Raw genomic sequence first — 21,741 nt, 5'->3', positions numbered from 1 at the left:
ATACATTTTTGTAATTTTCGCTTTTTGCTAACTTTGCTGTTTTAGATAGTACTCCTTCCATTATCATTTGAGATCTTCATTTAATTTTTTTTTTTTTTTTTAGTCCCATTCTATGCACTTCTATTTCTTTGTCTATTTCTTGCCCATTCTCTTGTATCTTTCAGAATTTCTTTTGTATTTTCTTTCTCCTCTTTTTCTCTTAGGGCTGCTTCTTTGAGTGAGCTGTATTTGGCAAAAGATCCTCTAAGAGATGTACTTTGAATTATGTCTTTTCCTTCTCTTTTTCATCATTCATTTCTTTCTTTATTCATACATTTTTATAATTTTCACTTTTTGACAACTTTCCTGTTTTAGATAGTACTCCTTCCACTACCATTTGGTATCTTAGTTTAATTTTTTTGTGGTCTATTTTCTTTCTTTAGAGATTAGTCCCACTCTATGCACTTCTATTTCTTTATTTCTTGCCCATTTTCTTGCATTTCTTTCAAAATTTCTTTTGCATTTTCTTTCTCCTCTTTTTCTCTTAGGTACCTAGCTACATTATGTTTTTCTTTAATACCATAAACTACTATGCACTTTTTGGATGTGTTTCCAGTGAAAGCCACATCATCCCACCCCACATCTTTGAAGAGGTACTCAGACTCACTTCAGACGGCTATATTGAGTTGCTGTCCATTGTTTTCAAGTGCTGGGTGGAGAGGGTGGCTATGGGAAGACCATACATGTGGCAACAGGACTCAGCTCCATGTCACACCTCCAGGAAAACCCAGAAGTGGCTGTCTGAGAACTTCTATGACTTTACTAGTCCCAACATCTGGCTCCCAACTCACCTGATTGCAACCCCATGGACTATTACATGTGGGGTGCAGTTGAAAAAGACACCAATTGTACTGCTTACAACACCAAGGACAAGCTGACTGCCAGGATCAAACTGGTGTTCAGGCGTCTAAGAGGTGCACTTTGAATTTTGAGAATACATCATTTTTTTGGGCCAAGATATGACATTTTTCTTTCCTTACCAAAAAGTGTCAAATTTATCCTGAACAGTCCCAACACCTGGCCCCCAACTTGCCTGATTGTAACCCCCATGGACTATCATGTATCAGGTGTTGTTGTAAAAGACACCAAGGATGAGCTGATTGCCAGGATCAAACTGGTGTTCAGACGTCTCTCAAAGGACATTGTGATGGCCATGTGCCACAGGTTCAGGTCCCGTTTGGAGGCTGTAGTGGAGGCTCAGGGCTGTTTCTTTGAGTGAGCTGTATTTGGCAAAAGATTCTCTAAGAGATGCACTTTGACTTTTGAGAATACATCAATTGTTGGCCAAGATATGACATCATTCTTTCCTTTCCGAAAAAGTGTCAAATTGATCCCAATCAACCTGTAACTATATTAGGGGTGAAATGAAACATGGTAAGTCAATATTCAATATATTTGATATAAAATCTAACAAGTTACAAACACCTTAATCTTATTACTGGATCATCATAAATCTATAACTGCACATATGATGAAATTAGATAATATGAGGGGAAACAGACAATTCAACATACCTGACTGTCTCAATTTTCTGAACAATATCAAACAAATACTGATGATGTTGACTTTTTTTGTTTCCCTTGTACATTTCTTATACTCTTCCTTCTACCCAAAAAATAAAGATATTAAGGATTGGGTGTAAATGTTCAGTATTGATAAATGTCTGTAATAATGCAGGGTCATTGCTATTTAGGTGACCACTATTAAAGAATGATATGCACAAATGAAGTTTCACTTGTTTAACTTCTATTCTGTCCATGTAATTGAAAACACAGCCATTTTAACCAAATCAACTGATAGCACTGGACAGTTTAGGCATAACTGACAACAGCACAGCTGGTGCCAACCCAATGCTCAGCTTATTTATGGCAAACAACACACCTGTAAAGTATATATTATGGTAACTGAAAGCTACAAACCAAGTCATGGTATTTCACACCACATTTCATCAGCTGACAAAATAGAAGTAAAACCATGGCAAAAGACATACTACAAACCAAGCCACATAAAATGCTATAAAACAGTTCATCTAATATCAACTGGCAATATAGCTTATACCTTCGGAGCTAAGCGAGTTATCAATACTATTCAGTTTAGACTATAACAAATTGTATCTATGTACAGTTCAGCCTCTTGCAAAAGAAATTATGCTCTAGCTACTGAAATTAATCACAGCTTGATTCTATCCATGGTAACTGATATGTAACCTTGTGTTAAAATGATGCAGTCCAGCTTATGAAAACTGAAATCCAAGCACACAGCCATCACAGTCCACACATATTATCAACAGTTTGAAGAAAGCATCTGACAATGACATAGGTAGGTTTCTTTTCCATTTGCAAAATGGTTTAGCCTTGCATCTTCCCTATTCCATCAATACTGTACTGCAAGAAAATTATCCAAATTTTTAAGCAATTTTGCTGACCAGGACTTTCTTACATTTTTGTAAAGCTGCCCTATTGTCAATGTGGTAAACAATATCTTGTCTACAACTTAAATTATTAAAAAGCAATGGTATGGACAAAGGTTTGGATGGAAGAGTATTAAAGGATGAGTTTTCTCTATCCTCATAAAAAGAATATGGTTCCACGTAAGATTTAATTTCATAGCCAAATTTTGATAAATTATTCCACTGCACACTCCTACTTACCACGGTAAAGAAAAAGGGTATATAATGTTTCTAACCATAAGTAACAAATATTTCACTTTCTTTCAACATATAACAGGTAGAAAAGTAATACAGTATCTAGAAGAAAGTGCACAAGCTCAACCTTTATTGAGTATAGTACAAGCACATTTCATACACAATATATCATTCTTTGGTCAAAAATGGAAGATTGAATAAGTGAAATCAAAAGTCCTCTATATATAAGCCATACATTTTAAGCTGTCAGAATGCATATCTATGAATGAGAACACAAAGCAATGACAACTGTTACTATGAGGTCTACAAGGCAAACCCATCCTTAGTATTTGTGGGAATCATAAGTTGCCTCCTGGGCAACTCTTAAGATTTCATTCTTTCATAATTAATATATCACAGTTATGAATTACAGATTTGGAATTTCATCAGCAATAACCAGTTCTTCTATCCTTGTAATAATATAGAGCCAGAATGGAGGGATAGAGGAAACAACTACCCAAAACAGAACCCCTGTGCCCCAATTTGTTCAGATATGGGATGGATTACTGCATATATGAAATACTAGTTTGATTCTTTTCTGTTGTTATTGTTATCATTCATGATTCATGTGTATCATATACCACTTTTATTTCTTCAGCATGGAAAATTGATCACTGAAGAGGCACTGAAGACTAGAGCAGGGGGGGGTTAATTTTACCTTGTGTCTGAATATTCCCAAAATCTGAACATCCTATGGACCAATTGGTTTAGATTTGAGAGGAATTACTGTGCAGGGAATGAAGTGTTATCCGAGTGACAAAAGGACTGATGCTCACAATCTGAGTAATACAAAAAACTAGAACACTAAAAACACAATGCTGAAATTATACTTTTTCAATTATAGTTAAACCAAAACCAGCTACAAGTAAAGGGCAGTGTCAAGTCTTGCTGTCTAACTCACCAAAAACATTGTTATTACATTATTATGAAAAGGTCTTTTTATTTGCATGTACACAAAGTTTAAAAATCAAATCAATCACAAAGTAAATGGCACAATATAACTGATTTTCTCAGCACAGTAATTGATTCTAATACTTAACCAGAATCAATCACTGAGAAAATCTATTACATTGTACTGTTTCCTTATAACAATAACTGACTGATATTTAATCAGAATCAATTACTGAAAAAATTATTTCATTCTACTCACTCACTTCTGCCTTGGACTTCACAAATGTTTTTTCCCTTTACATGTAAGATGCACATCTAATCTTTCGGCATGGAACCAATGATGGGTTTGCAAATGGTCCTGCATGATAGACATCAAAGGGAATAAACCTCCCTGCTACCTGCCTTCAAAACTGACAAGAGCCATCAACTCCGAATGTATTTCTTCCACCTTTTTACATAAGGAGAGTTGACAACCAGCAACTGCTCCCTTCCTCCAACCACAATAAACCAGTAATACAGAAAGGAACTATTACAATACAGACAACAGTCCAACATTTCTTCTCAAGAAATTCATGGGAAAGCCTAAGGCTAGACCATTGCCAGCCACTGTGGGGATGCAGGTGTCCAGTCAGTGAAACATGATAATTATTATTCATTCTACATAAAGTAATATTCATATATAACAATCTTGATTCAAATATGTACAAGTATAGTTGTTTAAAAAAAATCAGCTAAAAGTATGTCATTTCATACCTACAAACAGTACTATATTGCTTAGTTTGGAAGATTACAAAATATTTACTTAATGTAGGAATGGCCCTACTCTGTAATCCCAGAAAAGAAAAGTAAAGAACCATTGACAAGTCTTGTATGATGACATCAGAGAGAATCATCTCCCAGCCACCCATTTTCAAAACTCCTCAGCATACATATTGACACTGGAAAACAAAGACTTGTTTTACTTGATGAAAAATGATGATGAGAGAGTACTGGGATGGTTTGGACACATGTAAAGAAAGAGTAAAAAAAGGTTACTTAAAGAGGTGTGGAAGGCAGAGGTGGTGGAAGTGAACTTGAGGGGACAACCAAGGAGAATGGATGGGGTGAAAAGGTCTTTGAGCAAGGAAGAGAGAAGGCAGGAGATAGGGAAGAGTGGAGAATGGCTGTGTATAGATGATACTGTGATGCAAAGAAGAGATGGGGATGGGGAGGAGTACGGAGGGGTTGTGTGTGGATGATATTTTGACACAGCCTGAAGGGATTTCTCCCAGTCTTCTTTGTTTTTCATATGAAGGGATGGAGATGGGGGGGTTGCCAATTAAATGAAGCTGTCTTGCTTTGGATGTGCTTTGTCTTGCTGTACTGCCTCTGACCCAGAGCAGTAGCGAGGAGACAGGGGTGATCCTTCATTGATGAGGAGCTAAAATGAGAAGGAAACAAGGATGGAAGTGCAATGGGTTGCCTTTTGATTTGGCTACCTCCCATATAAGGGGGAAAAAGCACTTGGTATATAGATTTATAGTAATGTATAAAAGAAAATAAAGATCAAGTCTAAACTGCTCACCTTATAGATTTCTCTATATACATTCTCACACTGCTGCCATATGTTGTCTTATAGTACATGCATTAGTATAGTTGTGGGTGTTTGATTTTTTTTTTTTTTTTTTTTTTTTTTTTTTACAAAATTGCATATATTGGTGTTTTGTCATGCACAAATTGATGTACTGGCATTGCTGTTTGAGAGTGTTGATAACAAAAGTAAGTGGTTCTTCTAGAATATTATGTAATATGGACTCTCATAGCAAGTGGAAAAGTCATTTCCTGTCGTGAGGTATATGTGAAGCAGGAATGCCCTGGTCTTGGTAAACTAGCCATGTATTAAAGCATTAGTTAAGTTGATGTGAGGACAGCCATGGAAGTATGTGGGGGTTGATTTTATTTATTTATTTATCTATTCATTTATTTATTTATTTATTTTCTGTGTGTGATTTGGTGGGTGTTGTTCCCAGCATCTTTGCCACATATTTAGCATTGTTGATCAAAATGACTGGGTCTCTTACTGCTGGTGGAGTGAAGGCATCAAATGAGGTGAATGCCACCATTCAAGCTGGTTTGTCAGCTCATTCATTGCTGAGGGATGCCAAGAAGTGATGAAACCCAGCAGAAGGATACAGATCTGAGGCAGATGGAGACTTGAATGATCCATGAATGGACTTTGTGGACAAGTGGGTTGTGGGATTTGAGGGTGGAAACTGCTTGCAGGAAACTTTGTGAATCCAATTTGATTATATAAAGTGCAAAGGTGGAAGGTATGGATAATATGCAGGGTAGCAAGGATGGCAAATAGTTCAGGGGTGAAGACTGAGGCAGTGGGGGTCAGGGGAGGTATCCAGATGTTATTACATTTGGGGACACAGCTGCATAATCTACTCTGTGGTTAAAGAAGTCATCAAAGGAAAAGGAAGATGTTGTCAGGTCTCCTTGTGTGAAACAAAGAAGGAAAATTAATTAGAATTGGTAGATGTCTTGGGCAGAGTCTAGAGACTAAGTGCTGGCTCCCTGGGCCTGTACTTCTAAACACAAGTGAGGGTGTTGTTTGGTTTTCTGATGAACCAATTAAAACCCCATTCTGGGCAAATCATAATCCTTGGCTAAATATAATATATAATATTAATGGTATTAACTGCCTGCTGATTGCAAGTTGAATCAGTGAAAAAATGTGGAATCTTAGGAGTTAACTTGTAGATTTTTTTATGGAATGGTACTGGATTCTTAACACTTGGAATGGAGTTTACACATACCCTTTCCTTTAACCATTAATACATGATTAACAGTTTGTAAATGACAAATTCTTCAGTATGACTTGAAACCACTGTCTTTGTATACTGGTTGAAAAACACTGTCTTTAGAGATCTTTGACTCTCTTAAGTCTTATACCACCATGCCAAAAACAAGGACAAGGGCATTTTGAAAATAATAAAATAGAATTAAATAAATAAAAAAAAAATGCTACATCAGATTTAAGGAAATGTTGTGCTTTTGTGCACCTATTCATCATTTGTATAATGTTACCCCAAGTAGAACAGAGTGCAAAATATACCCACAGTATCTGTATCTCTTTAAAATACTTAGTGATTGTAATTATTTCTACAAAAAGTGACTGACCCATATGCAAAATATATGCTGGCTACAAAGATGTATTGAGACATACCTGTAACAGTGAGCAATGTTGTGTTAAACCTTGTTTTTTCTAATATTACACATCCTTTCAACTTGTTTAAAAATAAACATGAATCTACATCAACTAAGCTATCAAGTAGTGAATGAGAACAATTACAAGGTTGTACAGTAATAATTGAAGCAAATTTGCTTCCCATGAAATTGCTTCTTTGAAACAAAGTATTTAAACCAATTGTATTTCATTCCAAAAAGTGACTGAGGTGAAAACAGAAGTAGGCAACATACCTAACAATAAACATGGCTCTCTCTACAAAGTTGCTGGTAGGATGCGTAGCTGGTACATGATAATGATAGTTGATCAATTTGAGTATTGAATGCCCAATACAATCCCGATGATACCAAGAACCACAATCAGGATCAGGATCAGGATGCAAAGCCGTCTTCGGTATTTGGACTGCAACAAGAAATTACTATTTTCAGAATTATACCATTAAATCCTGGCTGTTCAAAAGAATATGTGTATTCTAGGTCATTTAACTCTACAGGGACCAATGACAGGTGGTGGTCCTGCAAGATGGGCAGCATAGTTCCCTATTTTCACAAAAGGTTAACCTCCTTACCTCATAAGGAAGTGCAGCTATGAGGGGCTGGTAGTCTCTGAACTGGGCCTAAGATCCCCATGAACTTCACCTGCATTTTTTTTTTTTTTTTTTTCACATGGAAAGCTGACAACCAGTGACTGCTCCCTTTCCCCTACCAATTTCAGCCAAAGACAGAAAAAGTCCCACACCAATAAAACATAGAAAACAGTCCAAAGTTTCTTCCTAGAAAGATTTGTGGGGGGGTTTGAGGACTGCTGCCAGCCACTGTGGGCCTGTGGGTCTTCAATTTAATGAAACTTAAGGCAATCAATTGATCTGTTCTCCCTTGTCTCTCTTGCAGAAGACATGCAGCCTTCAGGTAACCAGTAACAGCCTCTGGGCAGGGTCACAAGTCATTCAAGGAAGATATATGGTATTGTTGTTTGAAGATTGTTAGTGTGGGGTAGTGTAGTATTTACCTAGTTGTATTTTATGGGACAAGAGCTATGCTTGTAGTGACCCGTTTTTGTATGTCTCTGCATCCAGTTTATTCTTAAAATCATGTATAGTTTTGGCATTCACTGTTTCTCTGTTCAGTTTGTTCCAGACATCAATCACTCTATGTGGGAAGCTATTCTTTTTCAGGTCTCTTTTATGAATGTCTTTCTTTAGTTGCTTTTCATGTCCTCTTGTTTCTCTTATGTCCCACTCTATTGAAGTCATGTCTATTGAAGATTTCCTTCCTTTTCATAATTCTGTAAATGGTCAACAAATCACTTCTTTCTCTTCTCTGTTCCAGTGTTGACAGATGCAGTTTCTCCAATCTTTGTCCATATGTCAGATTTGCCAGTGTAGGTGCCATTTTTGTCGCTGCTCTTTGGATGCTAATTTTCTTATGTTCTTCTTTGTGCTGGGTGCCCACAATGTTGCAGCATATTCTAGTTTAGGTCTTATCAGTGTAACCACTATTTTTTTTAACCATCTCCACATCTATGGAGTCGAAGGCCACTTTCATTGATCTTAGTAATTTAAAAGTCTCTCCAAATAATTTGTTGATGTGTTTGTCAGGTGTCAAGTCGCTTGAGATGATTACTCCCAGGTCCCTTTCTGAATTGACTTTTTTGACCTCTTTATTTCCAATTTTGTATTGACCCGATACTCTATTTTTGCTTTTTCCAAATTTTATTATGCTACATTTCTTAATGTTGAAGCTCATCTCACATTTCCGATTCCATTCCCATATTTTGTGTAGGTCTTCTTGTAGCAATCTACAATCTTCTTCCGTTTTTACTCTCGAGTAATTTGGCATCATCAGCAAAGAAGTTCATGTAACAATTTACTCCCTCATCCATATCATTTATATATATGGCAAACATTAAAGGAGCCAATACAGAGCTTTATGGGACTCCACTTTTCACATCTTCCCAGTTTGAATTTTTGTCTCTAAGCACCACTCATTTTTCTTCCAATTAAGAAGTCCTTCATCCATTCTAGCAGCTTACCCTGTATTCCTCCTATTATTTCAATTTTTCTTATTAATTCTTTATGTAGTACCTTATCGAATGCCTTCTGCGAATCCAATCTACCCTGCCAAATTGTTTAGGGTTTATTATTTTATTTTCCTCCAAGTGTTTGGCCCATTTATTTCTGATGACTTTTTCACATATTTTTGCTACTGTGCTTGTAAGGGATACTGGTCTGAAATTTGTAGGGTCTTCCCTATTTCCTCCTTTGTATATTGGTACTATGTTTGCATCTTTCCAATCTTGTAGTACCTTTCCTTCTTTGAGTGAGGAGTCTATTATCTTGTATAGTTTGTCTGTCAGTTCATCTATACACTCTTTCAGTATCCAATTTGCAATTCCGTCTGGTCTGTGTGATTTCCTGACACTCTAGGTTTTTTATTTGATCTCTTACTTCTTTTTGTGTTACCTTTATTTCTTCCATTTTGGGTGTTCATTCTTACACATATCACTTTGTAGGTTTAGAAGAAAAATTGTTGAATCAGCCTCAATCGAAGAATATCTGAACTTGAACATCTCCAAAGGTCAATGGTCCCCGGGCATAATTTCACAGTTAGCTGTGAGTCTTTGGTTAAGAATTATCACCCTCCTGACCCTGCTCCCACCCTGTTTCCCTTCTGACCTCACACCTCCACCCACATATCCCCTCACCTCTGACTATGCCCTGTGCGACAGATTGTCTGGTTTTAGCTCTGCATGTTCCCCTTCTACTCACATCTCAATTGTACTTATATCTCTGCAAATTCTTGTAATCTCTACTTTCCTGAAGAGGGTTATAGCTATTAGCCGAAATATAGAAGTTATACTTTCTGCTAAGTTTCCTTTTATTCCGACTGTGGGTTCTACGTGATTAATATATACAGTAGCGAGCATAAGTTAAGGGACAGTAAAACACTTTCTGAATAAATCTTTATTGTAACTTAAGTATTTAATCAAGAGACCTGTAAACTGACACAGATTTACATACACTTCTAGTATGAATTCTGATGAAGTTTTAAAGCAATAGATAGACCGGTTAGTAAATAAGCAGAATAATAGTACAACAGTTACATTTCCATGTAGTGCAAAAGTTAAGGGACACATAAAAAAAATGCAACCAAAAACCTTGATGTCAATTTAGCTCTTATTTGTAAGCATTTATAAGACTTTCTGCATCAAGCCAATTATAGCTTAAGTTTGTACATTATTGGAATGCCTTAAAATCCATCATGGCCCCTGCAAAATGTCAACAAGTGTCTGAAGCAGAGAGAAACTGCATTGTGTCTTTACACAAAGATGAATTATCACTTTCAGAGATTTAACGTGCAATAGGGAGATCTCGCAGTATTGTACAACACATTGTAGCTAGATTCAAACAGTCAGGAAACGTTAAAACTTTGCCAAAGTCCGGCAGACCTCGAAAAACCAATGCGAGAGAGGACAGAATGATGGTGAGACAGAGCATGCAGGACTGTTTTAAGACTGCAGCTGAAATTTCTCGCGAGATGGGTGAAACTTCCAGTGGCACAGTGTCTCAATTTACGGTTTCACGTCGACTGAAGCAAGCTGGTTTGTTGGCACGTGTCCCTGCTGAGAAGCCTTTGATTTCAAAGAAAAATAAAAAACTACGTCTTCAGTTTGCCCAAGAACATGTTGTATGGTCAGACGCACAGTGGGCTACAGTTCATTTCAGTGATGAATCCAAGTTTAATGTGATCGGGTCTGATGGAAAAAAATATGTCAGACGCAAATTAGGTGAAAGGTTGTCTCCAAAGTGCGTCAAAAAGACAGTGAAATTTGGAGGAGGTAGTGTGACGGTGTGGGGAGCCATTTCTGCTGCCGGGCCTGGACCGCTTGTTCGCCTGCATGGTACAGTCAATGCAGCTGTATACAAGGAGCTACTTCGACAGCATGCGCTACCAAGTTTACAAGCTGCAGCTGCACAACCACCCATTTTCATGCAAGATAATGCTCCTTGCCACAAAGCCAAGTCCGTTACCACATTCTTGAGAGACGAGGGGATATCAGTTATGAATTGGCCAGCCCAAAGCCCTGATCTTAATCCAATAGAAAACGTATGGAAGATCATTGGAGAACGTGCGCAAGCCAAAAATCCAGAAAAACAGGACAAACTATGGGAATATTTGGAAGAAGAGTGGAAAAAGTTGACTCCGGAGTTTTGTAGAACATTAATAGGTTCCTGTGGTAAACGATGCAATGAGGTTATTCAGAACAAGGGTATGTTCACCAATTATTGATACTCTTGATATTTTTTGATGGTGTCCCTTAACTTTTGCACTACATGGAAATGTAACTGTTATACTATTCTTCTACTTATTTACTAACCGGTCTATCTATTGCTTTGAAACTTCATCAGAATTCATACTAGAAGTGTATGTAAATCTGTGTCAGTTTACAGGTCTCTTGATTAAATACTTAAGTTACAAGAAAGATTTATTCAGAAAGTGTTTTACTGTCCTTTAACTTATGCTCGCTACTGTACATATATGAGAGAAATTCGCTAGTAACAGCGACATCAATCTGATAATTTTTATGACAGTCACATGCAGGATTTGAACCCACTGCTTTCGGCCACCTGTAACATCACCTTCACAGAGCCTTAACCCACTACACCAACAGAGACTGTTGCTTTTACAATCTCTGTTGGTGTAGTGGGTTAAGGCTCTGTGAAGGTGATCTTACGGGTGGCCAAAAGCAGTGGGTTCGAATCCTGCATGCGACTGTCATAAGAATTATCGGATATACATATATATATATATATATGTATATATATATACATACACACACACACACACACATATATATATATATATATACACACACACACATATATATACATATATACTTACACATATATATATACATATACACACACATATATATACATATACACATATGCAAGGTAACCAATTTAAAAAATAAATAAACGGATCAGAGCGCTTTCGTATATTACATCTTCAGTGTAAATTACAAAGAAAGAGGGTACAGCAAACATAATATAGTAGGACAATAGTATAAGGAACTCACTAGGAAAGGTTGTGGAACTCACTAGGAGAGGTTGTGGACGAATTGTCCGGGCGTGGGTCACACGTCAAGCATTCTTACATTATGTAATTATTGGCTATTTCTTTGCAAATATAATTATCAATTTTGTACAATTTTGTTAAGGTTAAAGTTATTATGTTAAAATTCTTAAGTAATTTGGGAACAATAGTTAAAATGTTCCCAAATTACTTAAGAATTCATCAATGTAGCCTTCAGAAACAATAACACTATCAAACAATACCTAATTAATAATTCAAAAAATTGCCAAAAAGGCTGTGTGTACAAAATTCCTTGCAAAATATGTGATAAATTCTATATCGGCCAAACGGTAAAAGATCTTTCTGTCAGGATAAAACAACACAAGAAATGTGTCAAAGATGGGAATGAGTCAAGTGCCATTTTTAAACATTTAAGCACTTTTAATCATCCTATCAACTGGGAAAATGCTAGAGTGATTACTTTCAACAATAATTTTGTCGAAAGGAATTTAATTGAAAGTTGCCTGATTAAAATCACAAATGATAATAACTTTAACCTTAACTTAGGATTGTACAAAATTGATAATTATATTTGCAAAGAAATAGCCAATAATTACAAAATGTAAGAATGCTGGACGTGTGACCCACGCCCGGACAATTCGTCCACAACCTTTCCTAGTGAGTTCCTTATACTATTGTCCTACTATATTATGTTTGCTGTACCCTCTTTGTAATTTACACTGAAGATGTAATATACGAAAGCGCTCTGATCCGTTTATTTATTTTCTTAAGTGGTTACCTTGCATTTATAAAACACACGTTCCTAGTGTTCTTATTGCATATACACATATATGTACATATACACATATATATACATATACATATATATACACACAAATCTATATATATATATATATACATATACACACACACATGTATATATATATATATATACAGTAAAACCCCGATTATCCGAAATGAAAGGGGGGAAGCCTCTTTCGGATAAGCCGATTTTTCGGATAATCCAGATTTATCAGAAATATATTTCGTGTTGACATACTTTGTGTGTGTGTGTGTGTCCTGTGCCTCCCCCACCCCCCTCTCTCTCTCTCCATCAGTCTCAAGTTATGGATGGAACACAATTTTTTTTTTCGTGTTGACGTACATACCTTATACGTAACAGAGAACAAGAATTATTCCATACATATATCTTCCACTATCCTGACGAACACAATAAAGCAACTCCGCCACTCCCCGCCTCCGTCACCATCACTCCACAACCCTTCCACTCCCCACATACTTAAAACGCACACACACAAATACACAAACTCGCACGTGCACGTATACATACACAAACACACACACATACATGTACACAACGACTCGGTGGCGCAGTTGGTAGAACGATGAACTACTAGCATGGTGGTGCGCGTAGTGCTTGGTTCGAATCCTGCCCAGGGCCGAAATTAATTTCGGTACAACTGCGCTTCGGGTCGTTACTCTGACTCTCGTGGGCGGGGAGTTGGGGGTGTGTGTGTGTGAAAGGTCATAGCATTACCCATAGATCGGACCTACGAGCTCTGAGCTCTCTTCCAGGAGGGAAATAGCTGTCGATCACGAGTCGAACACGTGATCCAAAAGACCAAGTGAATACAAGCGCGCACACACACACACACAAACGCACACAGACACACATACACACACACACTTCAACGAACGGACGGCATAGACGACGTTCTGAAGAAAAAGTTAAATTTCGTGGATCCCAAAGCAAAGGAAGTACCTATTGTTTTTACAGGGTGGGGGGAAATTGCTCGTGGTGTAGGGAAAGTAAGGAAAAAGGAGAAGGGGAGGGATTACTGAGGGAAATGGAAGGAAATGAGGAAGGTGAGGACTTGGCCCAGGCAGGCAGACGAAATCTAAACAAACGAGGGCCGGACCAATTTAGCGATGATGAAATGTCTAACAAAAATGTAAAGATCAGAAGTATAGATAAGAGCAATACAGTAGAAGATTATGAGAATATTTTCCAGGGATTTAAAGAGGGTGGGGGGGACACAACCCCCCCCCCCCGACTGACAAGACTAGAAGAGAAGGTCGATAAGATGATCGAGGACTTGGAGCGTATGTTCGGTCATGTGAACAACATTATACGGAGAGTTGAAAAATTGGAAGAACTAGAGAAGGCGAACAAAAACTTAACTAAGGAAATTGAAGAATTAAAAAAAACAGTTAAAAGAAGTAAAAGATGAGAATAAAGTCTTAAAGGAGAATAATAAGGAGAACAAGGAGGGTTGGAAAAAATTCATGAAAATAGCAAAGTTGCATTCACTGACATAATCAGACAGCACATGAATGAACAAACTGAAAACTCAGTTATTAAAGTGATGAGACAGAAGGAGAATATAGTAAGAGACTTAGCAGACAGAAAGAAATGTATAATTATATTAGGAATGGAAGAGAAACATAACCCAGATAGAACCACAAGAATCAAAGAGGAAAATGAAAAAGTAAGAAATTTACTAGAATTAGTTCAGGAAGATGAACCAGAAATAATTAAACAAATCGAAGAGAAATTCAGGCTCGAGAAATATAGTACAGACAAGACCAGACCAATTAAGATTAAATTCAGGTCACAAACTACGGCTGAGAATATCTTATCCAAAACAGGGAAACTAGCAACAAGTGAACAATATAAAAAGGTATGGATAAAAAGGAAAATGAATAAAGAGGAAAGAGAGGAAGAAAAACAGAAAAGACTTGAAGCAAAGGAAAAAAACGAGATAAGAACAGAGTCAGAAAAAGAGAGATTCTATTGGATAGTGAATATGAAACTAAAGAAAGTCGACATACAAGAGAAAAACAAAAGGGAAACAGAGAACACAATGGAAGTGGCAGAAAACTAAGAGTGTCTTACACAAATATAGATGGATTAATAACAGGATTGAATGAGCTGAATGATTATTTGAAAGAAAAAGAACCAGACATAATGGGAATTGTAGAAACAAAATTAAAAGGTCCACTACCACCCAACAGTGTAGGACATGATGCATATAAATATTGGATTAGAAACAGAGTGAAAAAGGAAGGGGGTGGAGTTATGTTCCTGACTAAGAAGGATATAAATGTGAAGTGTGTCACATATGGAGAGAATACAGTAGAGATGATAATGATGGAAGTAGAAGACAGAGATAAGAAGAGCAGAAAGTTTGTGATAAATTATGTGCCCCCAAAAACAGCCTCATGGGAAGAGAGTGAACATAAAAGTATGTTAGAGGACACAAAGATAACATTAAACAAGATAATGGAAGAGGGAGGAAAAATAGTTATGATGGGCGACTTTAATTGCAAAGAAATCTGCTGGGAAGAAATGACAGTAAAGGGTGGAGACGGCTCATGGGGAAACGTTCTACTTGAGATGGTTACTGACCATACAATGACACAATGGATACAGGAGAACACTAGGTATAGAAATGAAGAAGAGCCATCGAGACTAGACCTAGTAATTACATTCGAACCTAGAATAGTGGACAAAATTGAATATAAAACACCAATAAGTAAAAGTGACCACATATTGATTGAACTGGAACTTAATGAAGAAAAATATATGAAAAGAAATGAACAATATAGAAGAGGAAGAATGATGTATGAAAAAACAAACTTTGATAAAATAAGAGAATTCTTTCAAAAGGAAAACTGGGAAGAAATATACAAAGAAGAAACAACAGTAGAAGAGAAATGGAATATTTTGACAAAAATTTACAAAAAAGGAGTGGAAAAGTATGTCCCAAGACAAAAACAAGAAAAAGAATATGTAAAAAGCTGGTACAACAAAAGCTGTAGTGAGTTAAAAGACAAAAGAGACAAAGCCTGGACCAGATGGAAAAAAGACAGAAGACCTGAAAAATGGAAAATATATACCTGTTATAGAAATGAATATGTACAAATGTGCAGAGAGGAAAAGAGAAAATATGAAAAAGATATCATAGAAAAGTGTAAAGATCAACCAAAACTATTCTACAGATTTGTAAACAATAAACTGAAAAACAAACAAGACTTGGAGAAATTAAGACAAGAGGGAGTTGAATACACTGAGGAAATGGAAATGGCAGAAATTATGAACAAACATTTTAAATCAGTGTTTACAAGGGAGAACATACAACCTGAAGAGAGTGAATGGAAAGAGAAAGTCCCCCCTATGGAAGAAATAGAAGTAACAAAGAATGAAATATTAACACACTTGAGTAATCTTGATGTCAGAAAATTGCATGGACCAGATGAAATAGCAAACTGGATTCTGAAAGAATGCAGGAATGAACTGGCAGACAAAATACATAGCATAATAAACAGTTCCTTGAAAGAAGGAAAAGTTCCAGAAGATTGGAAAAAAGCAAATATAGTACCTATATATAAAGGAGGAAATAAAGAAGAACCTACCAACTATAGACCAGTCTCTCTAACAAGTACAATAGCAAAAATTTGTGAAAGAATTATCAAAAGTAGATGGGTAAAATATTTAGAAAAAAACAAAGTGTTAAATCCAAGGCAATTTGGATTCAGACAAGGACAATCATGCATCACCAATTTAATATGTTGCTATTCAAGGCTAATAGATATAATACAAGAAAGAGATGGATGGGTGGACTGTGCATTTTTAGATCTAAAGAAAGCTTTTGACAAAGTACCACACAAGAAGTTGCTTAAGAAATTAGAAACTGAAGGAGGAATACAGGGCAAACTACTAAATTGGATGGAGGACTTTTTGCAAGGAAGAAAAATGAGAGTAGTGATAAGAGACCAGCACTCAAAATGGGATGAAGTAATAAGCGGTGTTCCGCAGGGAACAGTTCTGGCCCCAATAATGTTTGCTATATATATTAATGATATGGATGAAGGAATTGAAAGCTATATGAGCTTCTTTGCAGATGATGCAAAACTACTGAAAAGAGTGAAAACTGAAGAAGATTGTGAATCACTACAGAGAGATCTAAATAAAGTACAAGAATGGAGTAGGAAGTGGAAGATGGAGTTCAATACAAAAAAGTGTAATATAATGGAATTTGGAAAAAGCAAAAACAGAATAACAGGAGCATATAAATTGGGAGAAGAAGGAATAAAAAAAGTAGAAAATGAGAAGGACCTGGGAGTCATTGTTATGAATAATATGTCACCTGAGAAACATATAAATAAGATTTTTGGAGAAACTTATAATTTGATAAGAACAATCAAAGTTGCATTTACATACCTGGATGAAGAAATGGTGAAGAAAATCCTAATCACCCTGATAAGACCAAGATTGGAATATGCAGCAAGTACAAAAAATTGTATAAAAAAACTTGAAAGAATACAAAGAGCAATTACAAAATTGGCACCAACACTCTCAAAACTATCATATGAAGAGAGACTACAAAAACTTGAACTACAGACACTAGAGCAAAGAAGAGAGAGAGGAGATTTGATAGCTATTTACAGAATCATGAAAGGCATAGAAATTACTGATAGAGAGAATCTGATAAAATGGGATGACAGAAATACAAGAGGACACGGAAATAAAATAAAAAAAAGACAGCTATAGAAGAGATTTGAAAAAGAACAGCTTTCCTCACAGAGTAATAGACAGTTGGAACAAGTTAGATGAGAAAGTGGTGTGTGCAAAAACAATACATGAATTTAAAAATAGTTTAGATAAAATGAGATATGAAGACGGGACCCCACGAGCATAGCTCCCCTTCCCGTAAAATACAACTAGGTACAACTAGGTAAATACACAAGCGCACATACACACACAAACAAAATAGTACCCTTAATACGTTTTCATTTTAACTGTTATCAATTTTAAATGTGTTAATAGTTACTTTTATTTATTTTTATATTTTTGATGTTTTATAACGTTTTAGTATAGAAAAAAAATAATTGCATTATCCAAATCAATTTCGGATAATCCCGTTTTTCGGATAATCCGCTTTCGGATAATCAGGGTTTTACTGTATATACATATATATATATACATATCTATATACACACACATATGTATATATATATACATATATATACATACATATACCAAGGCTTTTTCCCCCTTCCAAGGGGGGTACCCAAAAAGAAAAAGGCATAAAATCATTCCCACCCATTCCATCCCTGAATACACTCCACACCTCTCCACCCTCCCTCTTATCTTAGCACCTCCTGGATGACGGGTCATCCCTGCACCTTGTCCACTGCCTTCAGTCAGAAGCAGTGTCGCAGGACACAGCACATCCACAGCAAGGCCGCTTCATTAAATCAGCGACCCCCCTCTCCATCCCCCCCCTTGCATAAAATGAGAGGACGGGGAGAAATCCCTTCGGGCTGCGTCAAATTTTGCTCACACATACTACCTCACCCCCCATCCCCCCGCCCATTCCACCTCATTCATCACAACATCATCCATATACAACCATTTTCCATTCACCCCTGTCTTCTGTCCTCTCCCGTCCTTCCTCTACAGACATTCCCCTCTTCCCCAAAGCCCCCTTCACCCCATCCATCCACCTCATCCTAGGACGTCCCCTCATGTTCACTCCCTCCACATCTGCCTTCCATACATCTTTTACTAGTCTTTATTCACTCATTCTTTCCATGTGTCCAAACCATCCTAATATTCTTTCATCAACCCTATCTCCCAGCTCCTTTTCCACCCCTGTTCTCCTCCTCACTTCCTCATTTCTCACTCTATCTAGCCTAGTAACCCCCATCATACTTCTCAGACACCTCATCTCAAACACATTCAAACTCCTTCTCTCTTCCTCTCTTATGTTCCATGTTTCTGCCCCATACAGTGCTGTTGGCACAATCACTCCTTCATACAGTCTCCTCTTAGCATCCATTCCCAAATGTCTATTCCTCATTACACTCTTTAATCCACCAAGGCATTTACTCACTTCTCTCAATCTAAATTCTACCTCCACTTTCACTCCACCTTTCCCTGCCACATTTGCACCCAAGTATCTAAAACTATCCACTTCCTCCAGTCACTCTCCCTTAATGCTCATTCCAGTCTACTGCCACTTTCACCCCTTGTACATCTCATCACCTTACTTTTACCCACATTTATCTTTAGCTTTCTTCTATCACATACTCTCCCAAAATCTGTCACCAACTTCCTCAATCCCTCCTCCGATCCTGCCACAAGCGCAATGTCGTCCGCAAACAACAGCTGGCTCACCTCCCACTTTTCTCCATTTTCTTTAACCATCTCCAATCCCTTGCCCACTACCCTTGCATTTACCTTTCGCACCACCCCATCCATGTATAAGTTGAACAGCCAGGGCGACATAACGCATCCTTGACGAAGTCCCACCTTTACCTCGAACCACTCACTCTCTCCATTTCCAATCCTGACACAAGCTCTACTACTCTCATAAAAACTCTTGACAGCTCCCAGAAGCTTTCCTCCTATCCCATATATCTGCATAACCTCCCACAGTGCCTTCCTGTCTACCCTATCTTAATCCTTTTCCAGATCCATAAAAGCCCAAAAACATCCTTCCCCTTTCCTATAGCTTTCTCACATATTTGTCTTACCACACAGATCTGGGTCTACACAACCTCTACCCGTCCTAAATCCACACTGTTCCTCACCAATTACTCCCTCTGTTCCTCTCCTTATCATCTCAATCAAGATCCTCCCATAAGCCTTCCCAACTACACTTAACATTCACAATTGTCCCCTTTTCCCTTGTAAAGTGGAACTATACAGGTACTCCTCCAGTCCTCCGGCACTCTACCCTCTCTCCAGCAAACATTAAATAACCTCACCAGCCAGTGCACCATCACTGTACCCCCTTTCTTTATATATTATGTATATGTGCAAGGTAATGCACATAGGTAAAAATAACAGTAAGTACGATTACAAGTTATTTGGAAATTCGTTAACAAAAGTGGATAGTGAAAAAGATCTCGGCGTAATTATCAGTAACGACCTCAAATCATCCAAGCAGTGTATTTCAGCCTCTGAGAAAGCAAATAAGATTCTGGGATTGATTGCGCGATCTTTTGATTTCAAAAGTCCATCACTCATTAACAAGCTATATAAATCGTTAGTTCGTCCACATTTGGAATATGCTGTTTCCGTATGGTCACCGAATCTCATTAAAGACATTGACAGACTGGAAAAAGTACAACGGCGAGCCACAAAACTGATTCCAAATATCAAAAATAAATCATACGAAAATCGACTTAAGCACATGAATCTGTTTTCCCTAAAAAAGCGTAGACTCAGAGGTGACTTGATACAGGTCTTTAAGATTTTAAAGGGAATTGACAACATCAAAAGTGACCAAATTTTCACATTGAATGAGAATCAGACAAGAAACAATGGTCTCAAACTGTCCGGAAATAGATTCAATTTGGAAGTAGGTAGAAACAACTTTGCCAACCGTGTAGTTAATGAATGGAATAAACTTCCTGCACAGGTAGTGCAATGTAGTTCAGTTCGAAGCTTTAAGAATCATTTAGATAAATACCTAAGTAAGATGCTGTAATGATAATAATTTGTTATATTATTTGTTTTTGTTTTGTTATAATTTGTCTGTCTGATTTTCATTTATTATTAGTTATATGTCAATTTATTATCATTTACTATTTACCTGTTTGTTTGTTATTCAACTATACCAATGCATTTATTTATGTATTTTAATTGTTATTTACATTGTTATAGTTTTAATTTATTATTAATATTAATTTTTTTTTTTTTTTTTTTTTTTTTTTTTTTTTTTTTTTTTTTTTTTTTTTTTTTTTTTTTGCATCCGACCTAGATATGGATCAAAAGGTCTCCTGTCGGCATGCTTTGCCTTTGTAATCCTTTGTAATATATATATATATATATATATATATATATGTATATATATGTATATACATGTATATATATGTATATATATATATATATGTATATATATATATGTATATATATATATATATATAATGTATATATATATGTATATATATATATATGTATTATGCGTATACTTAGGCAGGAGGTTCTCCCTCTGGCAAGAAATGTTGTATATAATAGCATGATGACGACTCAATTTTCTTGTTAACTTGTTCAATACTGCGAACAAGGCGATGTATTTCAAGAGGCAATCTATGTAGAAAGTCAGCAAAGGACATTTCAACACTGAGGCAGGATAGTCAAACTAGTAGATATTTGGGTACCAATGTTTTGAAGTTGCACAACTTCATTTTCAAGGCAGAATAATACATACAATAGTCAAATCATAAATATACAGAAATAGTGTTACATAAATGAGCTAAGGAGAGGTTACAAACAAATAATATGAAATAAGTACGAACATAGGAGAGGTGGACAAAAGGACAAAAACCCCAGCAATGACAAGTGATCACCCACGCCGTGTGGTGGTCAATTGTTCACCGTGCTGTGAGGTGGAAGAATGGACATCATCAACATGGAAATGTGCGATCATGGCTTAAGAAGAAGGGAGAATTTGGAGATCTTGAAGCTGCTTATTCATGTCGGGGTTGCTGTGTTTGATATGCAACGCTTCGATAATCGCAAGTCTTTTGTGGTCTTTTTCCGTGGCAATAATGGAAGTACCCTTTACGAGGTCTTCTCTTGTGAGTCGTAGTTGGTGGTGGTTATTATAATGATTTTTGATGGCGCCTGCAGATAAATGAAGAGTAAGCCTTCTCGATACTTTAGTAGTAGTCATACCAATATACGACGCATGAGGCCCACAGTCCTCATGTTGGCATACAAATTTGTATACGGCATGACTACGCTGAAGGAAAGGGCATTCAGGAGTGGTGTTATTTCTCATGTT

General features: G+C 36.8%; 1 protein-coding gene across 2 annotated transcripts in view; it reads right to left on the bottom strand.

The window, feature by feature from the left end:
* Window positions 1-1,416: 1,416 nt before the first annotated feature.
* The window catches only part of LOC143039924 (syntaxin-7-like), a 216,983-nt gene continuing 196,658 nt past the window's right edge, over window positions 1,417-21,741 (bottom strand). The window contains exons 8-9 of one of the 2 annotated variants that reach the window (XR_012967677.1): window positions 7,079-7,247; window positions 1,417-4,551 (exon numbers count right to left, since the gene is read on the bottom strand). Coding sequence is in view for 1 of the 2 variants with exons in the window: in XM_076210315.1 (XP_076066430.1) it covers window positions 7,152-7,247 (96 nt within the window). In the remaining variant the exon portion in view is untranslated. Of the gene's footprint in view, window positions 4,552-5,257; window positions 7,248-21,741 lie in introns of those variants that run through there. The other variant, XM_076210315.1, reaches the window with a different exon arrangement.

This window comes from Oratosquilla oratoria, chromosome 27 (genome assembly GCF_046742065.1).
Source record: "Oratosquilla oratoria isolate Oo_2021 chromosome 27, ASM4674206v1, whole genome shotgun sequence".
NCBI classification, from domain to species: Eukaryota; Metazoa; Arthropoda; class Malacostraca; order Stomatopoda; family Squillidae; genus Oratosquilla; species Oratosquilla oratoria.
The sequence above is the reverse complement of the archived record's forward strand: the minus strand, read 5'-3'. Positions and strand labels throughout refer to the sequence as shown.